This window comes from Leptodactylus fuscus, chromosome 3, assembly GCF_031893055.1.
Source record: "Leptodactylus fuscus isolate aLepFus1 chromosome 3, aLepFus1.hap2, whole genome shotgun sequence".
Taxonomy (NCBI): domain Eukaryota; kingdom Metazoa; phylum Chordata; class Amphibia; order Anura; family Leptodactylidae; genus Leptodactylus; species Leptodactylus fuscus.
In genome coordinates, this window is record NC_134267.1 from 9,244,519 (window position 1) to 9,263,539 (window position 19,021).

A 19,021-nucleotide genomic window follows, 5' to 3' on the forward strand; every position below is an offset into this window, starting at 1 on the left:
ATCAATGCCAACAACATGCTCATTATATGGCATAGCAGCGAGCTGTTGAGATGCTGGAACAATCACAGGAATGGCATGAGGAACAAGTTCAGCGGCAGGCCAGCATGAATGCTGCCGAAACACTGGAGCAGGCGGGTCAGAAAATCTAATTTGTTGCAAAATTCTAAAACAACGACTGCTGTGAATGTAGCCAGAAGTCACAGAGTTCTCTTCAAGCAGAGCTCAAGGGGGATCATCGGCGCCAACAACACACTCATTATATGGCATCCCAGCGAGCTGCTGAGATGCCGGAACAATCACAGGCACAGTGCAAGGAACGAGTTCAGCGGCAGACCAGCTTAAGAGCTTCCGAAATGCTGCAGCAGACGGATCGGTAACTCCAACAACACACTCATTATATGGCGTCCCAGCGAGCTGCTGAGTTGCTGGAACAGTCACGGGCACAGCACGAGGAACAAGTTCAGCGGCAGACCAGCTTAAGAGCTGTCAAAATGCCGCAGCAGACGGATCGTCAATGCCAACAACACGCTCATTATATGGCATCCCAGGGAGCTGCTGAGATGCCGGAACAATCACAGGCACGGTGCGAGGAACAAGTTCAGCGGCAGACCAGCTTAACAACTGCCGAAACGCCGGAGCAGGTGAAACATCGATGGCAGCCATCTGCTGAATAAAGGAGAATCATCGACACCAACAACACGCAGACGAAGTCGTGGGCAGAGGCTAGTATTATCTCAATACAGATTAATATTATTATTGTGATATATTTATATATATTAACCCATCTATTTGGTGAAGGTTAGGAAACCTTGGACACGATCCTTCCTATACGTACGCCACGTTGTCCAGACCTTAAAAAAAGAGGAAGAGTTACATGGCAGCCGCCTCTTTACCATTGACAGATGAGACCTTTGGGACCTAGCGCCTGTCTCTTCTAGACATTGAAATGGACTCCGAATTCCTTGTGCTTTCTCTTTGACCCTGTCTTAAGACTGGTTTGCCTGCTCTGTCCTCACTCCTCTCCTCGCTGGCACGGTCAAGTGTTTCTGGTGTCAGGGCCCATCATCTTTCAAGTAGGTGCCAAGTCGCTTGGCTTAAAGCATTAGGTTTGGTTGCAGCGGCAAACATTTTAGTCTGAGAGCGGCACAAAAGAGCTTTCTAATTACTCTCCAGAATGTCGGGTTTTTTTCTCTCTCTCTCTCTCTCTCTCGACCTCGCTATATTACATTTCACCTTTTTTTCTGGGAATTCTGCCAACCGAAATACATTTAATGTGCAGGTGTTAATAGTATTGACTCATTAGTTTGCGGTATTAGCTTATAGTAAGGAGTTGTTTTTCTCCGACTGTTCACCTCAGACATGACCTCAGTTTTACAGATTTTGATCAGATTTAATTTTAAGGAACAACAGGATTCAGATCTTTTACTTACGCTGCAAATAAATCCATTTTTATCAGTATTTTATCTTATTTTTCTTAATTTTTTTTTTTTTTTATTGCTATGGTAATTATTTTTCATTATTTTTTTACGTCGCCATCTGCAGCGTTTTTCATTAGTTTAATGAAATTAAAATAATACACATCGAGGGAAATTTTCAGCTGTTTTCGAAGGCCACTTTGCTACATAATTGTTATTTGAGACAAATGTATCAAAATGTTGCATTACGCTGATACATTTTTTATATCTTTAAATATAGAGAGAGCACTCGCTTCAATTTTTATACCGTTTACCGTACCGGAGTGACAAATTTGTGACTTTTTTTTAGGCCACGATACATAAAAGGTGTCTAAATCCAGGGCAGAAACCGTCACACCAACGTTTACTCCAATGTGACCGTTACATGTGTGGCGCAAATGGCTCTAAATTCTGGTTAAGTGTTGTTTTGCAAAGGAGATAACACATTATTGGGCAGCAAAATGTACAAAAAAAGGTACAAAGGAGAACCATAAAGTCAATCATTTGTTGTAAAATATTCATTTTTTTTTTATTGGGAAATATACTTTAAAAAAATTTTTTTTAAATTACAGTAACATTTTGACCCCAGAACACAAAGTTATTTTAAAGTATTTTTCAATATGTAGAAATTGGGAAACTAAATTTAAGCCAGAAAAAATAAATAAATAAATATATATATATATTTTTTTTTTATATTACATATTTAAATATATATATATATATATATATATATATATATATATATATATATATATATATATATATATATATATATATATACATTTACTTACACACATATATATATATATATATATATATATATATATATATATATATATATATATACTCGAGCAGTATAAGCCAAATTTTTAAGCACAAATTATTATTTTTATTTTTTTTTTTTTTGGGGGGGGGGGGGGTCATGTCGTAAGGAAAGCCTGTAAGCTGCATTTAGAGTCCATTCACATGGAGTAAACGCGCGCTCATTTTGGCACAATACACATGTAAAGAATGTTATAGAAGTCAATGGGAGTCTTATCTTTACACGTGTATTGTGCCAAAATGAGCCTGCATTTATTCCGTGTGAATGGATCCTAACCCTGCTACCAACATCTGGATAGCTTCTACTCCCCCCCGCTTATAGATTGTAAGCTCTTGTGGACAGGGCCCTCTATCCCACTGTAATACTTGGTTACTTTGTTAGTATTGTACTTGTTTTGTATGTAAATCCTCCAATGTACAGCAACAAGGAGGTAATGGTGTTCTAAGAAATAAATAAATAAATAATAACAGTAATAATAAATTATTATTATTATTATTATTATTATTATTATTATTTAAAAAAGACCTTTATTTATAAGTTAATAAATAAAAAAAATAAGTTGAATAATTACATATCATGGTGGATAGCACAAGAAATCTAATACTGTTTAATCTACAACCTAAAATATAAGGATCAGAATTTTGTGTATTCATTTCATTGCAATTGATACATTCTTTATTTATTTTCCACACACACACACACACACACACACACACATAATAAATATATATATATATATATATATATATATAGTCCTATGAAAAAGTTTGGGCACCCCTATTAATCTTAATCATTTTTAGTTCTAAATATTTTGGTATTTGCAACAGCCATTTCAGTTTGATATATCTAATAACTGATGGACACAGTAATATTTCAGGATTGAAATGAGGTTTATTGTACTAACAGAAAATGTGCAATATGCATTAAACCAAAATTTGACCGGTGCAAAAGTATGGGCACCTCAACAGAAAAGTGACATTAATATTTAGTAGATCCTCCTTTTGCAAAGATACCAGCCTCTAGTCGCTTCCTGTAGCTTTTAATCAGTTCCTGGATCCTGGATAAAGGTATTTTGGACAAACAATTCAAGTTCAGTTAAGTTAGATGGTCGCCGAGCATGGACAGCCCGCTTCCAATCATCCCACAGATGTTCAATGATATTCAGGTCTGGGGACTGGGATGGCCATTCCAGAACATTGTAATTGTTCCTCTGCATGAATGCCTGAGGATTTGGAGCGGTGTTTTGGATCATTGTCTTGCTGAAATCTCCATCCCCGGCGTAACTTCAACTTCGTCACTGATTCTTGAACATTATTCTCAAGAATCTGCTGATACTGAGTGGAATCCATGCGACCCTCAACTTTAACAAGATTCCCGATGCCGGCATTGGCCACACAGCCCCAAAGCATGATGGAACCTCCACCAAATTTTACAGTGGGTAGCATGTGTTTTTCTTGGAATGCTGTTTCTTTTTGGACGCCATGCATAACGCCTTTTTTTTATAACCAAACAACTCAATTTTTGTTTCCAAAATGAAGCTGCCTTGTCCAAATGTGCTTTTTCATACCTCAGGCAACTCTATTTGTGGCGTACGTGCAGAAACGGCTTCTTTCTCATCACTCTCCCATACAGCTTCTATTTGTGCAAAGTGCGCTGTATTGTTGACTGATGCACAGTGACACCATCTGCAGCAAGATGATGCTGCAGCTCTTTGGAGGTGGTCTGTGGATTGTCCTTGACTGTTCTCACCATTCTTCTTCTCTGCCTTTCTGATATTTTTCTTGGCCTGCCACTTCTGGGCTTAACAAGAACTGTCCCTGTGGTCTTCCATTTCCTTACTATGTTCCTCAGTGGAAACTGACAGGTTAAATCTCTGAGACAACGTTTTGTATCCTTCCCCTGAACAACTATGTTGAACAATCTTTGTTTTCAGATCATTTGAGAGCGGGCTGTCCATGTTCGGCGACCATCAAACTTAACTGAACTTGAATTGTTTTGTAGAAAGAAATGGTCCAAAATACCTTCATCCAGGATCCAGGAACTGATTAAAAGCTACAGGAAGCGACTAGAGGCTGTTATCTTTGCAAAAGGAGGATGTACTAAATATTAATGTCACTTTTCTGTTGAGGTGCCCATATTTTTGCACCGGTCAAATTTTGGTTTAATGCATATTGCGCATTTTCTGTTAGTACAATAAACCTCATTTCAATCCTGAAATATTACTGTGTCCATCAGTTATTAGATATATCAAACTGAAATGGCTGTTGCAAACACCAAAATATTTAGAACTAAAAATGATTAAGATTAATAGGGGTGCCCAAACTTTTTCATAGGACTGCATATGAATCCTCGTTTCTAGGAGGTGGCATTGTACCTGACAAATATAGAGTCAATGGGAAAACTGAGCACATAAATACACTGCACAAGCCGAGTATAAGAGTGATATAAATAAAGAATATGATATAATGATATATGGGGGGGGGGTCTATGACCAGCCACAATAGTAATGTATAGAATCTCCCATAAAATAGTGAATAAAAAGAAGCTTTAAAAAAAATATAATAAAAAAATAAAATAATTAAAAGTTGTAAATCCCTCCTTTCCCTAGAATACATATAAAAGTAGGAAATGACTGTGACACACAAACACATTAGGTCTCCCTGTGTCTACTGAATATAGGGGATCTGCAGTGCTCCTGCTCCGTCGGGAAGGGGTTAATAGGAGCACTTCAGATCCCCTATAGTCAGCCAGACTGAGTTCTAAGTGGGGGAAGAAAAAACCTCAGTCCTCAAGCTCAGGGAAGGGGCAGACAGACAACCAAAACACCCCCTCCCCTTCTCCAGCAACTACTGCACCCAAAAACTCCGACCATTTTAATTTTTGAAACTTTCTAGCAGCTGCTGCATTTCCCCCCCTCGGCTTATACTTGAGTCAATACGTTTTCCCAGTTTTTTGGTGGTGGTAAAATTAGGGGCCTCGGCTTATATTCAGGTCGGCTTATACTCGAGTATATACATTGTATGTGTGTGTATATATATATATATATATATATATATATATATATATATATATATATGTGTGTGTGTTTGTATGTGTGTGTATAAATAAATATAAATATATGTGTGTGTTAACAGTATAAATATATACACTCTTCTCTCTTCTTTTCTCTTCTCTTCTCTTCTCTCTCTATACATTTATATTCCTTCATACATGCATATACATATCACATTTCTAGTGTTTTCATCCTGGTACCATGCACTATAGAATTTCAGAGGAGATTTTTATTCCTAACTTTCTTGCTCAGTGATATGTCAGGCTTAGTATGTCAGTCGTACTGTAAAGCTGAGGAATATAAATTGTTACTATGTCCCGAGGAGGTTTAAAATGTTGCATTTAACATATGTGACATGTCTGAGCCGGCCGGTGATTGAATTAAACATCTAGATTGACAGATCCTGGCTGGCCGTGACAGTGCTCTGGGCCTGTGTGTACAGCTGCAGAGTCACCGGCAGGGGCAGATACTGACAAATACTTGGTCTTTTTATTCTCTATGATGACTGTGACTGTAGTCACTTATAGAAATCTGTTCTCAATCATTACCCTGGATTGTAAAGTAAGTGAGAATGAAGGGAAATCTAATGCGGACTGTGTAGAGATAGAGCCGAGACTAATAGATTTGTATAGTAGAGCTAGATATGAGAGAGATTTATATAAGATAGATAGATAGATAGGAGATAGATAGATAGGAGATAGATAGATAGGAGATAGATAGATAGATAGATAGATAGATAGGAGATACATAGATAGATAGATAGATAGATAGATAGATAGATAGATAGATAGATAGATAGATAGGAAATAGATAGATAGATAGATAGATAGATAAATAGGAGATAGATAGATAGATAGATAGATAGATAGGAGATAGATAGATAGATAGATAGATAGGAGATAGATAAATAGGAGATAGATAGATAGATAGATAGATAGATAGATAGATAGGAGATAGATAGATAGATAGGAGATAGATAGATAGATAGATTAGCTACGTCTGTGTGCATAAATATTAATTTCTTTCAAAACTGAAGAGAAATCAATTTTTAAAATAATTGTTGGTTATATTTTTACATTAAGCATAATAATCCATTATGTCATCATTTTCATTAATGGTAGCAAAATACAATTATCTATCTATCTCCTATCTATCTATCTATCTATCTATCTATCTATCTATCTATCTATCTATCTATCTATCTATCTATCTATCTATCTATCTCCTATCTATCATCTATCTATCTCCTATCTATCTATCTATCTATCTATCTATCTATCTATCTCCTATCTATCTATCTATCTATCTATCTATCTATCTATCTATCTATCTATCTCCTATCTATCATCTATCTATCTCCTATCTATCTATCTATCTATCTATCTATCTATCTATCTATCTATCTATCTCCTATCTATCTATCTATCTATCTATCATCTATCTATCTCCTATCTATCTATCTATCTATCTATCTATCTATCTATCTATCTCCTATCTATCTATCTATCTATCTATCTATCTATCTATCTATCTATCTATCTCCTATCTATCATCTATCTATCTCCTATCTATCTATCTATCTATCTATCTATCTATCTATCTCCTATCTATCTCCTATCTATCTATCTATCTATCTCCTATCTATCATCTATCTATCATCTATCTATCATCTATCTATCTCCTATCTATCTATCTATCTATCTATCTATCTATCTATCTATCTATCTATCTATCTATCTATCTATCTCCTATCTATCTATCTATCTATCTATCTATCTATCTCCTATCTATCATCTATCTATCATCTATCTATCTATCTATCTATCTATCTATCTATCTATCTATTATCTATCTATCTATCTATCTATCTATCTATCTATCTATCTATCTCCTATCTATCTATCTATCTATCTATCTATCTATCTATCTATCTCCTATCTATCTATCTATCTATCTATCTATCTCCTATCTATCATCTATCTATCATCTATCTATCATCTATCTATCATCTATCTATCATCTATCTATCATCTATCTATCTCCTATCTATCTATCTCCTATCTATCTATCTATCTATCTATCTATCTATCTATCTATCTATCTATCTCTATCTATCTATCTATCTATCTATCTATCTATCTATCTATCTATGTTACATATTACATCTCATTTGACACTTATAAGTGAGTTGAGCACCTGACACTGATTTTCCTTCCATAAGTAATCCTCCGTATTCCCCGCACCGCGCACTATAGTGTCTCTCCTGGGTCCGGGCCGTCCCTATATCCCGTATACAGTACACAAGACCCTTTTCACTCCTTGTAGTTTCTAGACGTGAGGAGCCTTATTGATGGGCAGGTGCGAGCTGCCCCATTACCTCACGTTTCGTTGTTCGTATTTTCAGATGACATTTCTGACAGCCGCCATAAACTTCGTCTCCTCATTTCTACGGATTTGTTTTCAGAAGGAAAGTCCCAGTAAATATTTTCAGGAAAGTCTGTAAATTCAGTTACAAAGTCTTTATTATGTGAGGCTGAGAAACAAATCCAGCGGAGGGTAAAACCGAAATAAATGAGCTAAAGTAGGACAAGTCTAGTAGGTATATAATGCTATATACTCTGTATACACTCCTGAGCAATGAGACTGCAACTACACAAAGGAAACGGCTTGGAAATATGGAAGTCACAGGATGGATAGACTTGAGTGTAGAAATGAAGTGACAACTGGGTGCTGTCAGTCTGTCTGTCAAGGAGGCGTGTACTTTATACAGTCTAACATTGTCAGCTTTGATTGGACGGTGTCAAACTGCGTTGTCATTTTAATCATGGATTTCCAGCAAGAGTATCTAGTCTTGACATTTATAGCTATAACTGTTCATGGCCCTGGTGCAGAGAGAGCTAGTGTTGCGCATGCGCGAGTCTCTTAGTTCACTTTTGCAGGACTTCGAAAGTTTACAGGTAGACACCCTCGACTAAGAGAAAAAAAAAATCAATCAATATTCTCAAAATGTAAGCAATATTTTCCTGACGTCTTGTACAAATGAATGGATAGACTTGTGCATGCGCAGTCCAGTTCACTCGCAACAGGATCGGGATCTGGATCCATCAGGGCCACCCCTGGGACTCGCGTCTATCCTGCATTTATGGCATATCTTATGTCTATAGCGGTAAATGCTAAGATGTGAATATCCCTTTAGCTAAGGGGTGTTTGCGCAGGTAAGAGGCGCAGTGTATTACAGGCACAGGCAAATTTTCCAATAACAATTTTCAACTCTTCAGTCTCATTTTGTGCAAATGTTACTACTTTATCACTCCTTTTAGTGTATCAGGCGGTAAATTGTCTGTCCATCCCGCTCCCTGCAGCGCAGTAGTCAGGTTTGTGACAATATTAATCCATTAAACAGACACATTCGGAAAGGAGACAGATCCTCTGCAGTTCTGTTTTATGATAATTGCAGGTTTTTGTTTTTTTTTAAATTAAATAATCATTTTAGTTCCTGTTATTTATTACTTCCGTTTTTCTCTTCCATCAGTGGAACAGAAAAGTAAAGTAAGGGGGCGCTAGATGGCGGACATGGCGGATATCACCGGCGCCTGTTGGCCGTGACCAGGGGCATAGCTATCAGGGGCTGCAGTTGTTGCCCTGGACGCTCAGGGACCCCAAATGTCCCTCTGCTACATAAAATAGACTACGTTACTAAATGCCACAAGGGGGGGGGGCTGTAAGTTATGTCCCTGGTTGTGACTCTAATAACAGATAAGTGGACCCTGCCGTTATTATTGTGAAATATGCTGCAGCCTTCAATGTAAATCTGATCAGGGCCTGAATTTCAGTTTTGTTGCGCTGGTTATTACTGTTCTGATCAGAGTTTATCATCGCCCTTCTAGATTAGTAGTAATGATACCAGTATAGGCAGCCGTGTCCTGACCTCTGACATTGCGTCTTATCCCTATACTCCTGCTACTTGTCATCTTCTGCTCCTCTCGGGCATTGTAATGGCCTAAGAATTGTACAAGATCTTTTGGAAACCTGTGTTTATGTTGCTTACAGCTTTTTCTTATTATTGTTATTTATTATTATTGTTATGGACTTTTCAGAACTATTATTATTATGCTCATTTAGTGTCATTGTGCACATTATTATTATTATTGTTATTGTTATTATTTATATTATCATTAATTATATTATCATATTCCTGCTATTTATTAATCACTTCATCATTATTATACAATTATACTTATTGTATGTAATATCATTATTGTCATCATTTACATTATTATGATCATTATGTATCATGCTATTTATTAACTTAATCATTATTATTATTATATTTATTATTATCATTAATAGTTTGATTATGATGTTAATTCAATTTTATTAAGCTATTTATTTATTACACTCATTATTTCCATTGTTGTTAATTATTATTATTATTATTATTATTATTATTATTATTATTATTATTATTATTATTGTATGCTCATAATTTCTTTTGATGCTATTTATTATACTTTTTTTTTATTAATATCATTATGCTCATTCATTATTAACATTATAATGCCAGTATTGTTTTTGATTAATATTGATGATGATGATAATAATATTATTGACTGTTGTTAATAATAATAATAATAATAATAATAATAAAAATATTATTATTATTAAGAATAATATAAATTATAAAATATTAATACTGATGTTAAAATAATAATAAAATAATAACAATAAAAAAATAATAAAAATAACGATAATAAAACAATATATAATAATAAAATAATAAAAATAATGATAATAAAATAATAATAATATAACAACAATAAAGTGTGAATAATAATATAATAATAAAAAAATTATAATGATAATAAAATTATAATAATAATAAATAATAATAATAACATAAGAACAATAAAGTGAGAATAATAATTATAATAATAAAATATTTAATATAAATATAATAATATAATACTACTAAATACTAATAATAATATGCAATAATATAAATAATATAGTAATAATAATAATAATAATAATAATAATATAAATAATATAATAATAATAACAAATATAATATAATAATAATAATAATAATAATAATAATAATAATATCAACAACATTATTAATCTCATTTCATTATTTCAGCTATGACTTCAACACGAGCGCTCTCTCTCAAAATGTCAAATAATAAAACAAGGTGCCTGTATGGCTGTTGACTTGATCAGTTTATCTTTTGGGTATTTGTGTGTCATCTGTCTTTGCCATTTATGTTTGTTCTCAGATTCTGGCCATTAACCGTGGGGAGAATCTGAAAGTCCTGACAGTAAAGGTCAACGTTCCTGACAGGGTGAAGGAGGCTTTCTGTAGGTGGTGTGTGAATGAAAGGTCTGTATACAATCTTACACAATGACTTGTCTTCTGCGTCTTCCGCGTCCAGTCTTATTACTCCTGGGTTACGTTAATATTATTTGCTAGACTATAAAGGGTTCTGGGGAGTTTGACTGGTTCGGCTCCATGTGTTATGTGGCCGTGTTATACTTGTCAGGATCAGAGGCGACGGCTCTCGGAAGCGGGAAGATGTTTCGGTTATTGAAAGCTTCCTGTTGTGTTGTGTTTGAGGGAAAGGACAACGGGGAACATTTACTAGTGAAGATGCTGCAGAATTCTGGCACAATTTGCAACTAAACGGTCATAGATACTTTGTTACATTTATTGTCAGTTTTAGACACATACTGACTGTTTCTGTGACTTGTATAAACAGGGGCCGGACTTTTGAGGAAGGGGCTTAAGATCCTACACCAAACAACAAAAAGTTGCCAAAATTTTGCCACATTTTTTGTTGGAAATTATATCAGCCCATAGGTGGTATAAACATAGACTAAATGATTCAAAATTACAATCCAGCCTCAGCCATTATTTAGATAAAGACCTTTGACCTTTGTACTTTGTATCACACTTATAAGTCATCGCTATTTATTTTCGTCTTCTCGTGTGTTTCTATAGGTGGAGACCAAAGCAGTTTGCCCGACCTGAGTTCATGAAGATACTGAATAATTCTGTCGAAGACTCCTACAAGCGTCTGATTTATCCTCTTCTCTGCAGAGAGTACCGGTACGTCCTTCCGTAGAGCCCGGATACAGAACCATGTAGTGAATGATTTCTCTAAGAACAGAGTATATATCTCCTGTCCATGGCCACAATGGAGGAGCTGTACTGAGCAGTGACCGTGCAGTCATTCATCGGTTCGATACGTTCTAAAGAAAGTTCCACCAACCTATAGCCATTGACTTGTATGGGAAAAGTTGTAATACTCTACAAAGCTTAAACTAAGTAGATGGTACGCACCCATGTAAGCAATGAAAAGGCTGCAGATGATTGGCTGGGAAGTAGTGCCAAAACCTGGTAAAATGATGCGCAGCGGGGGCAACACAGTGGCTCAGTGGTTAGCACTGCAGCCTTGCAGCGCTGGAGTCCTGGGTTCTAATCCTGCCAAGGACAACATCTGCTAGGAGTTTGTATGCTCTCCCCATGTTTGCATGGGTTTCCTCCCATATTCCAAAGACGTACTGACAGGGAAATAATGTACATTATGATCCATGTATATATATATATATATATATATATATATATATATATATATATATATATATCACAATCTACAAAAAAAAAAAAAACTCCAAAAAACAAGGCGCAGCTTATTCCCTTTTTTATATGCATCAGGTTAGACTACTGCTCGGTTTGTATTGCACTTGAGAAAGGGCCCGAAATGCGTTGTGCGTCACAAAACTGTTAAAGGAATCTTCCAGAAGTGTTCGGTTGTGCGTGCCCACCCCCTAACCCTCCATTCCTGTTTGGTTCACCTAGAGGAAAGTTCTTCTTTTTTTATATGTGTGTCCTTAAAGGGGTACTCCAGGAATTTTTGTTTTATGGGAAAGGCCATAAATTTCTGATTTGGGGCTAGCTGCTGGTCCTGGTTTGGTGGTAGGTCTGGTCCATGTTGAAGCAGTTGCCTAGTGGCCAGACACTGGTACTGCAGCTCAGCTCGCTTTGAGCGATAATCTGCAGTATGTCGGAATAGGCTCAACTGGTTGCAGCTCTGTCTCTGTATAGCACAGGGACCAGATGTATCCCTGAACAGCCAAACCTTGTAGGGGCTAATTGTCCAGATAGTCATATCCTAAGGAGAGGCCATAAGTCAAAAATTCCTGGACAACCCCTTTAAGTGGCAAAACAATAAAGGTAATGTTAACGTTACTCAGTAGCAACCTGTAACATAAGCTATAGACAGGTAACATGTAAAGTAAGTGATACATTCCCTCCAGCCTTTCCTTGCTACACAGTTTTACTAAATCCTTTATATTTTGCTTTCCTCCCTTCTACAAGTCAAACATTTAGTGACCCCATAAACCTCTTCCACGTGGCGAGCACGTAGTACCAGGACGCGCTTTCCACGTGAAATGGTTTATTCTTTAGTGACAGGTGGGGAAATATTCCCATCGATGTGCGGAATGAGCGGCCTGTTATTTCATTACATTTCTTCCCCCCGCCTTCTGCAAGTCAGATTGTCTTTCACGTCTGAGAACCTGAGCTTGTTGCACTTGGCGCCTCCGGCCTGTTTTTGTAGGATTTTTCGGCAGATAAGATTATGAAGTTTACAGTGAAATATCTTGGCGTTTGGTTGGTCGGATCCTGCCGTATTAGTGTTGTTCGCTGTGTCAATAATGGCCGTTATAGGATACGGGCTGAGTTTTTGGATCGAAGCACTAATGTGTCATTTACAGCTGTCGTGGCTTCAGACGAAAACTGGAGAGAAATATTAAAGGGATTCTATCATTAAAACACATTTTTTTCTGGTTGACACGTAGGAATAGCCTTAAGGAAGGCTATTCTTCTCCTACCTTTAGATGTCTTCTGTGCGCCGCCGTTTGGTAGAAATCCCAGTTTTCTTAGGTATGCAAATTAGTTCTCTCGCAGCACTGGGGGCGGGCCCCAGTGCTCAAACAGCACAGAGGGCTGCGAGACAACTCTCCAGCGCCGCCTTCATATTCTTCTGGAACGTCCTCTTCACGTGTCTTCTTCTTGCGCTGGTGGTCAAACTTCTAGAGCCGACTGCGCATGCGCACAGGCCACAAGAAAATGGCCGCTTACTTATTGTAAGACCTAATGAGTGTGTTAAAATTGTCCCAGTTGCATCTGTAGCCAGCAGACAATTTGGCATTGATGTGATAAGTCCATCATGATGGACTGGGGGGGCCAGTCGGAAACGGTTGAAATCAGTCCGTCTCTTCTGCAAGACAGACTGAAATACCGTGCACTGCTATGAGTTCACTTGCAGTCTTTTTTGCACATGGACAACACATAGATGTCGACCTTGTGTGAATAATGTCTATGGTGAGTACACCCACTGAATGCCAAGGGAATTTGGTCCTGGTCATTCTTGGAGAAGTGGTTGAAATGAGTGAGAATTATTGAAAAGTCAAAGTCTCCTCTTTCCTTCTTTAAAGAGGACCTTTCACCAACCCCGCCAACCCAATTTCTTAGTTGCTGCTCTACTGATTTTGGAACAGTTGGAATTTTTTCTCTAGCCCCCACCCTTCCTGGTCAATCAATGCTGTTAGTTTTGGTGCCCGACAGTATAGAGACTAATAGTATATCAGGGACCAAAACTAACAGCATTGATTGCTCAGGAATGGTGTGGGCTGGAGAAAAAAAATTCCAAATACTCCAGATTGGTGGAGGGACGGCTATTATATGATGTAAGGAATTGATGGAGGTGGTGGAAGGTCGTCTCTAACGCCATCTCACACGGATGCATTGTTTTCACTGCAGTAGGACGGTTGGTTTCAGTGGCGGTAGTACGTGCCGACATCCTATTACCAATGCTTAAGGGTAATATATAGTTATCATCTCACTATATACAGCTTGTATCTCTTGACTTATGGCTCAATATTTTCTTTTCCTACAGCTCGAAGCTGACCTCAGATGCCGAGAAGGAATCCATCATGATGTTTGGGAGAAACCTGCGCCAGCTGCTCCTTGCGAATCCAGTTAGAGGGCGAATTATAATGGGTGTGGACCCCGGATATAAGCACGGCTGTAAGCTGGCCGTCATCTCCGCCACCAGTGAGTCCATCCCCTGTCCCGGTACTCCTAGACAGTAGGGGGCGCTGTGTAGTGAGTCCATCTCCTGTCCCAGTACTCCTAGACAGTAGGGGGCGCTGTGTTATGTTCTGCTCTACGACGTGGGTTATGGTGCACTTTTTTAAAGGGGTTGTTCATGAATTTCACAATTTTCAGAGGGGGCTGAGGAAAGGTAAAACATAAAAATACTCACCTGTGTCCCGGTGTCCGGTGCCACAGTCTGTTTCAGCACGCTTTGCGACCGCCAGAAGTTCGGCACCGCATATGACCACTGAGGCCTATCAGCAGCCTCAGATATGGAACTGGTGACGTATGTAAGTGACATCACTGGCTGTGAGGTCATATGCGGCACAGGACTTCTAGTGGCGGTTTCATGGTGTGCGCCGGAACGGATTGCGCTGACGGCCAACAGAGCGCCACAGACAGGTGAGTATGATTTTTTTTTTTTTTTTTTTTTTTTTAATGTTTCATTCCCCGGCCTACTCTGGAATTTTGTAAATTCCTGGACAGCCCCTTTAATGACAGGTCCCTAAAAAATAATATCCAATGGTAAATTTAGGTAATTGGGAATTTCCTTTTTGGGGAAAGTGAGTGACTGACCACCAGCACTGTCAAAGAGATTCGTACCCTTGCGTTTAAACCTGGCCCTACACATTAGATCAGATAGGAATAGACAATGATTTAAAGGGATTCTACCATTAAAATCTGCTTACTGTGCAAGCTGCCATTTTCTTGTGGCCACGGGCATGCGCAGTCAGCACTGCCCAAGGCCTAGAAGTTTTACCCCCAGCGCCGGAAGAAGACGCATGAAGAGGCTGTACCTGAAGAAGATGGAGGCGGCGCTGGAGAGTTCTCTTGCAGCATTGGGGATGCCCTCAGTGCTGTTTGAGCGTTGGGGCCCGCCCCCAGTGCTGTGAGAGAACTCATTTGCATACCGATGAAACCCGGGATTTCTACCGAATGGCTGCATGGAGAAAACATCTAAAGGTAGGAGAAGAATAGCCCTTCTTAAGACTATTCCTACGTGTGACCGACAAAAAATTTGATCTTAATGGTAGAATCCCTTTAATGTAGATATCCTCCAACAGCTATTCCGTCTATTAATATACTGTACATGTACACTCGGCTGAGCCGAGCCTGTTTGTCTTCCAAATGGAAAAAAGGGAATTAACCAATGCTCCCTTGAAAGTAAAAGGAAACCTGATGGACCCCATTATAGTCTATGGGGTCTGCGGGTAATGACTGTTTTAGCGGACGGTCTCTCCGTCATTGGGGTCCCCTGATGGACCCAAACATTGGAGAGCCAAGTGCAGTTGTGAGTGTAGCCTGGTGTAAATACCCGTACATATCTGTAGCCATTCCCACCCAAATCTGTAAATTTGACCAACATACATCTAATGTGTACGGCCACCTGTAATGTCTGCCTAATACAGTATGGGAATGGAAAAAATATCACCTGCCCTCTACAGATATAGCAAAGTTGAACTTGACATGGGTTGTGACATTAGGAAGTGTCAGATCGTGGGGGGTCCAACAGCTGGAACTCCCAGACACAATTGTTACATTAAATGTTGCTACCTGTGGGTAGATTGTCCATGAACAAATTCAGAAACATTGTATTTTCCGAATATAAAGTTACCATCCGAATCGTTACATTTACACTTTCATCAGTTGTAGACGTGGCAACCTCAGAAATTTTTTTTGTTTTCCCCACATCATTCCTAAAATTCTTCACTAGTATCGATGATGGTTTCTTATAACTGGAGTGACGCTTTAATTCACATTGAGTGGCACATGAAATCCCCCTTATACATATATATATTTTTTTTCAGATCAGATTCTTCATACAGACGTCGTCTATTTGCACACAGGACACGGGCGTGGCATGCAAGAAGCTGAAAAAATTAGACATCTTTTACTGAAATTCAAGTAAGCGTGCTCTTACGGTTTCCCGCTGATTGAATGTTAATGTGAAACTCGCTGCGTGTACAGTTGGCGCGCTGGGCTCTCTGGGTCAGCCAGGCCTGTAATATATGACATGGCTGTGCTTCTCTCCTATTTGTTTCAATGGAAGCATGGAGTTTTCTTACAGGGCTTCAAATTTGTCTTAAAGGGATTGTCCAGGAATTATAGGAAGCTTAAAGAGGTTGTCCATGCAAAATGTGAATTGTTATACAGGCTGGGGGGAGGTGAAAATTAAAAAAAAAAAAAATCATACTCACCTGTTCCCTTGCTCCGGTGTCCTCCCAGTGGGTCCGTTCCTGCTGATCTGGCATCTTCTCCAAGTGAAACTTCTCACTGGCTGTGACGTCCCGGATTCCTTCCGCTGAAGCCATTGATTGGCCAGGAAGAGTCCTGTGAAGTCACAGATAGTATCCTCAAGCCCTTCGCTGAGGCCGCTGATTGGCCAGGGAGAGACCTGTGAAGTCACAGGTAGTATCCTCAAGCCCTTCGCTGAGGCCGCTGATTGGCCAGGGAGAGACCTGTGAAGTCACAGGTAGTATCCTCAAGCCCTTCGCTGAGGCCGCTGATTGGCCAGGGAGAGACCTGTGAAGTCACAGGTAGTATCCTCAAGCCCTTCGCTGAGGCTACTGATTGGCCAGGGAGAGACCTGTGAAGTCACAGGTTGTGTTATCTCAAGCCCTTCCCTGAGGCCGCTGATTGGCCTCAGAGGTTACATGTGGCTGGGACTTCTTCCACACATCAACACTGGACCGAGAAGACCAGACCGTGCTTGGAGGACCCAGGGCATCAAGGAAAGGTGAGTATAATTTTATTTTATTTTTTAAAACTTTTTAAATTTAAATAATAAATTTAATTTCCAGTTTTGCCTGGACAACCCCTTTAAGGGTGGCCGGGAAGGATGTAAAACAGAAAAGAAATAGCCATACTTACTAGAGATGAGCGAACACTAAAATGTTCGAGGTTCGAAATTCGATTCGAACAGCCGCTCAATGTTCGTGTGTTCGAATGGGTTTCGAACCCCATTATAGTCTATGGGGAACAGATACTCGTTAAGGGGGAAACCCAAATCCGTGTCTGGAGGGTCACCAAGTCCACTATGACACCCCAGGAAATGATGCCAACACCTCTGGAATGACACTGGGACAGCAGGGGAAGCATGTCTGGGGGCATCTAACACACCAAAGACCCTCTATTACCCCAACATCACAGCCTAACAACTACACACTTTACACACTCAATACCACCTCTCTGACAGTAGGAAAACACCTTGAAACATGTGTATTTGGCACTTGCAGTGAGGAGAGCTTGTCACCAGCAGTGAATTTGGCCCTTGTAGTAAGTTGAGGTTGGCACCAACATTTGTTTTGAAAATCAGGGTGGATTGAGCCTCTAACCAGCAGAGTTTGGGCAAATTCATGGTGGAGGGAGCCTCTAAACACCCCAGTTTGGGCAAATTCATGGTGGAGGGAGCCTCTAAAAACCCCAGTTTGGACCAATTCATGGTGGAGGGAGCCTCTAACCAGCCCAGTGTGGGCAAATTCATGGTGGAGGGAGCCTCTAAAAAACCCAGTTTGGACCAATTCATGGTGGAGGGAGCCTCTAACCAGCCCAGTTTGGGCAAATTCATGGTGGAGGGAGCCTCTAAAAAACCCAGTTTGGACCAATTCATGGTGGAGGGAGCCTCTAACCAGCCCAGTTTGGGCAAATTCATGGTGGAGGGAGCCTCTAAAAAACCCAGTTTGGACCAATTCATGGTGGAGGGAGCCTCTAACCAGCCCAGTTTGGGCAAATTCATGGTGGAGGGAGCCTCTAAACAGCCCAGTTTGGGCAAATTCATGGTGGAGGGAGCGTCTAAACAGCCCAGTTTGGGCAAATTCATGGTGGAGGGAGCCTCTAACCAGCCCAGTTTGGACCAATTAATGGTGGAGGGAGCCTCTAACCAGCCCAGTTTGGGCAAATTCATGGTGGAGGGAGCCTCTAAACAGCCCAGTTTGGACCAATTCATGGTGGAGGGAGCCTCTAAAAAACCCAGTTTGGACCAATTCATGGTGGAGGGAGCCTCTAAACAGCCCAGTTTGGGCAAATTCATGGTGGAGGGAGCCTCTAACCAGCCCAGTTTGGACCAATTCATGGTGGAGGGAGCCTCTAACCAGCCCAGTTTGGGCAAATTCATGGTGGAGGGAGCCTCTAAACAGCCCAGTTTGGACCAATTCATGGTGGAGGGAGCCTCTAAAAAACCCAGTTTGGACCAATTCATGGTGGAGGGAGCCTCTAAACAGCCCAGTTTGGGCAAATTCATGGTGGAGGGAGCCTCTAACCAGCCCAGTTTGGACCAATTAATGGTGGAGGGAGCCTCTAAACAGCCAAGTTTTGGGAAATTCATGGTGGAGGGAGCCTCTAACCAGCCCAGTTTGGACCAATTCATGGTGGAGGGAGCCTCTAAACAGCCCAGTTTGGGCAAATTCATGGTGGAGGGAGCCTCTAAAAAACCCAGTTTGGACCAATTCATGGTGGAGGGAGCCTCTAACCAGCCCAGTTTGGACCAATTAATGGTGGAGGGAGCCTCTAAACAGCCAAGTTTGGACCAATTC

General features: G+C 39.6%; 1 protein-coding gene across 1 annotated transcript in view; it reads left to right on the forward strand.

Moving 5' to 3' along the window:
* The window catches only part of LOC142198688 (S1 RNA-binding domain-containing protein 1-like), a 44,838-nt gene that overhangs the window by 12,230 nt on the left and 13,587 nt on the right, over positions 1-19,021 (forward strand). The window contains exons 11-14 of the mRNA XM_075269716.1: positions 10,606-10,709; positions 11,328-11,435; positions 14,290-14,447; positions 16,298-16,394. Coding sequence (XP_075125817.1) covers positions 10,606-10,709; positions 11,328-11,435; positions 14,290-14,447; positions 16,298-16,394 — 467 coding nt within the window. The remainder of the gene's footprint in view (positions 1-10,605; positions 10,710-11,327; positions 11,436-14,289; positions 14,448-16,297; positions 16,395-19,021) is intronic.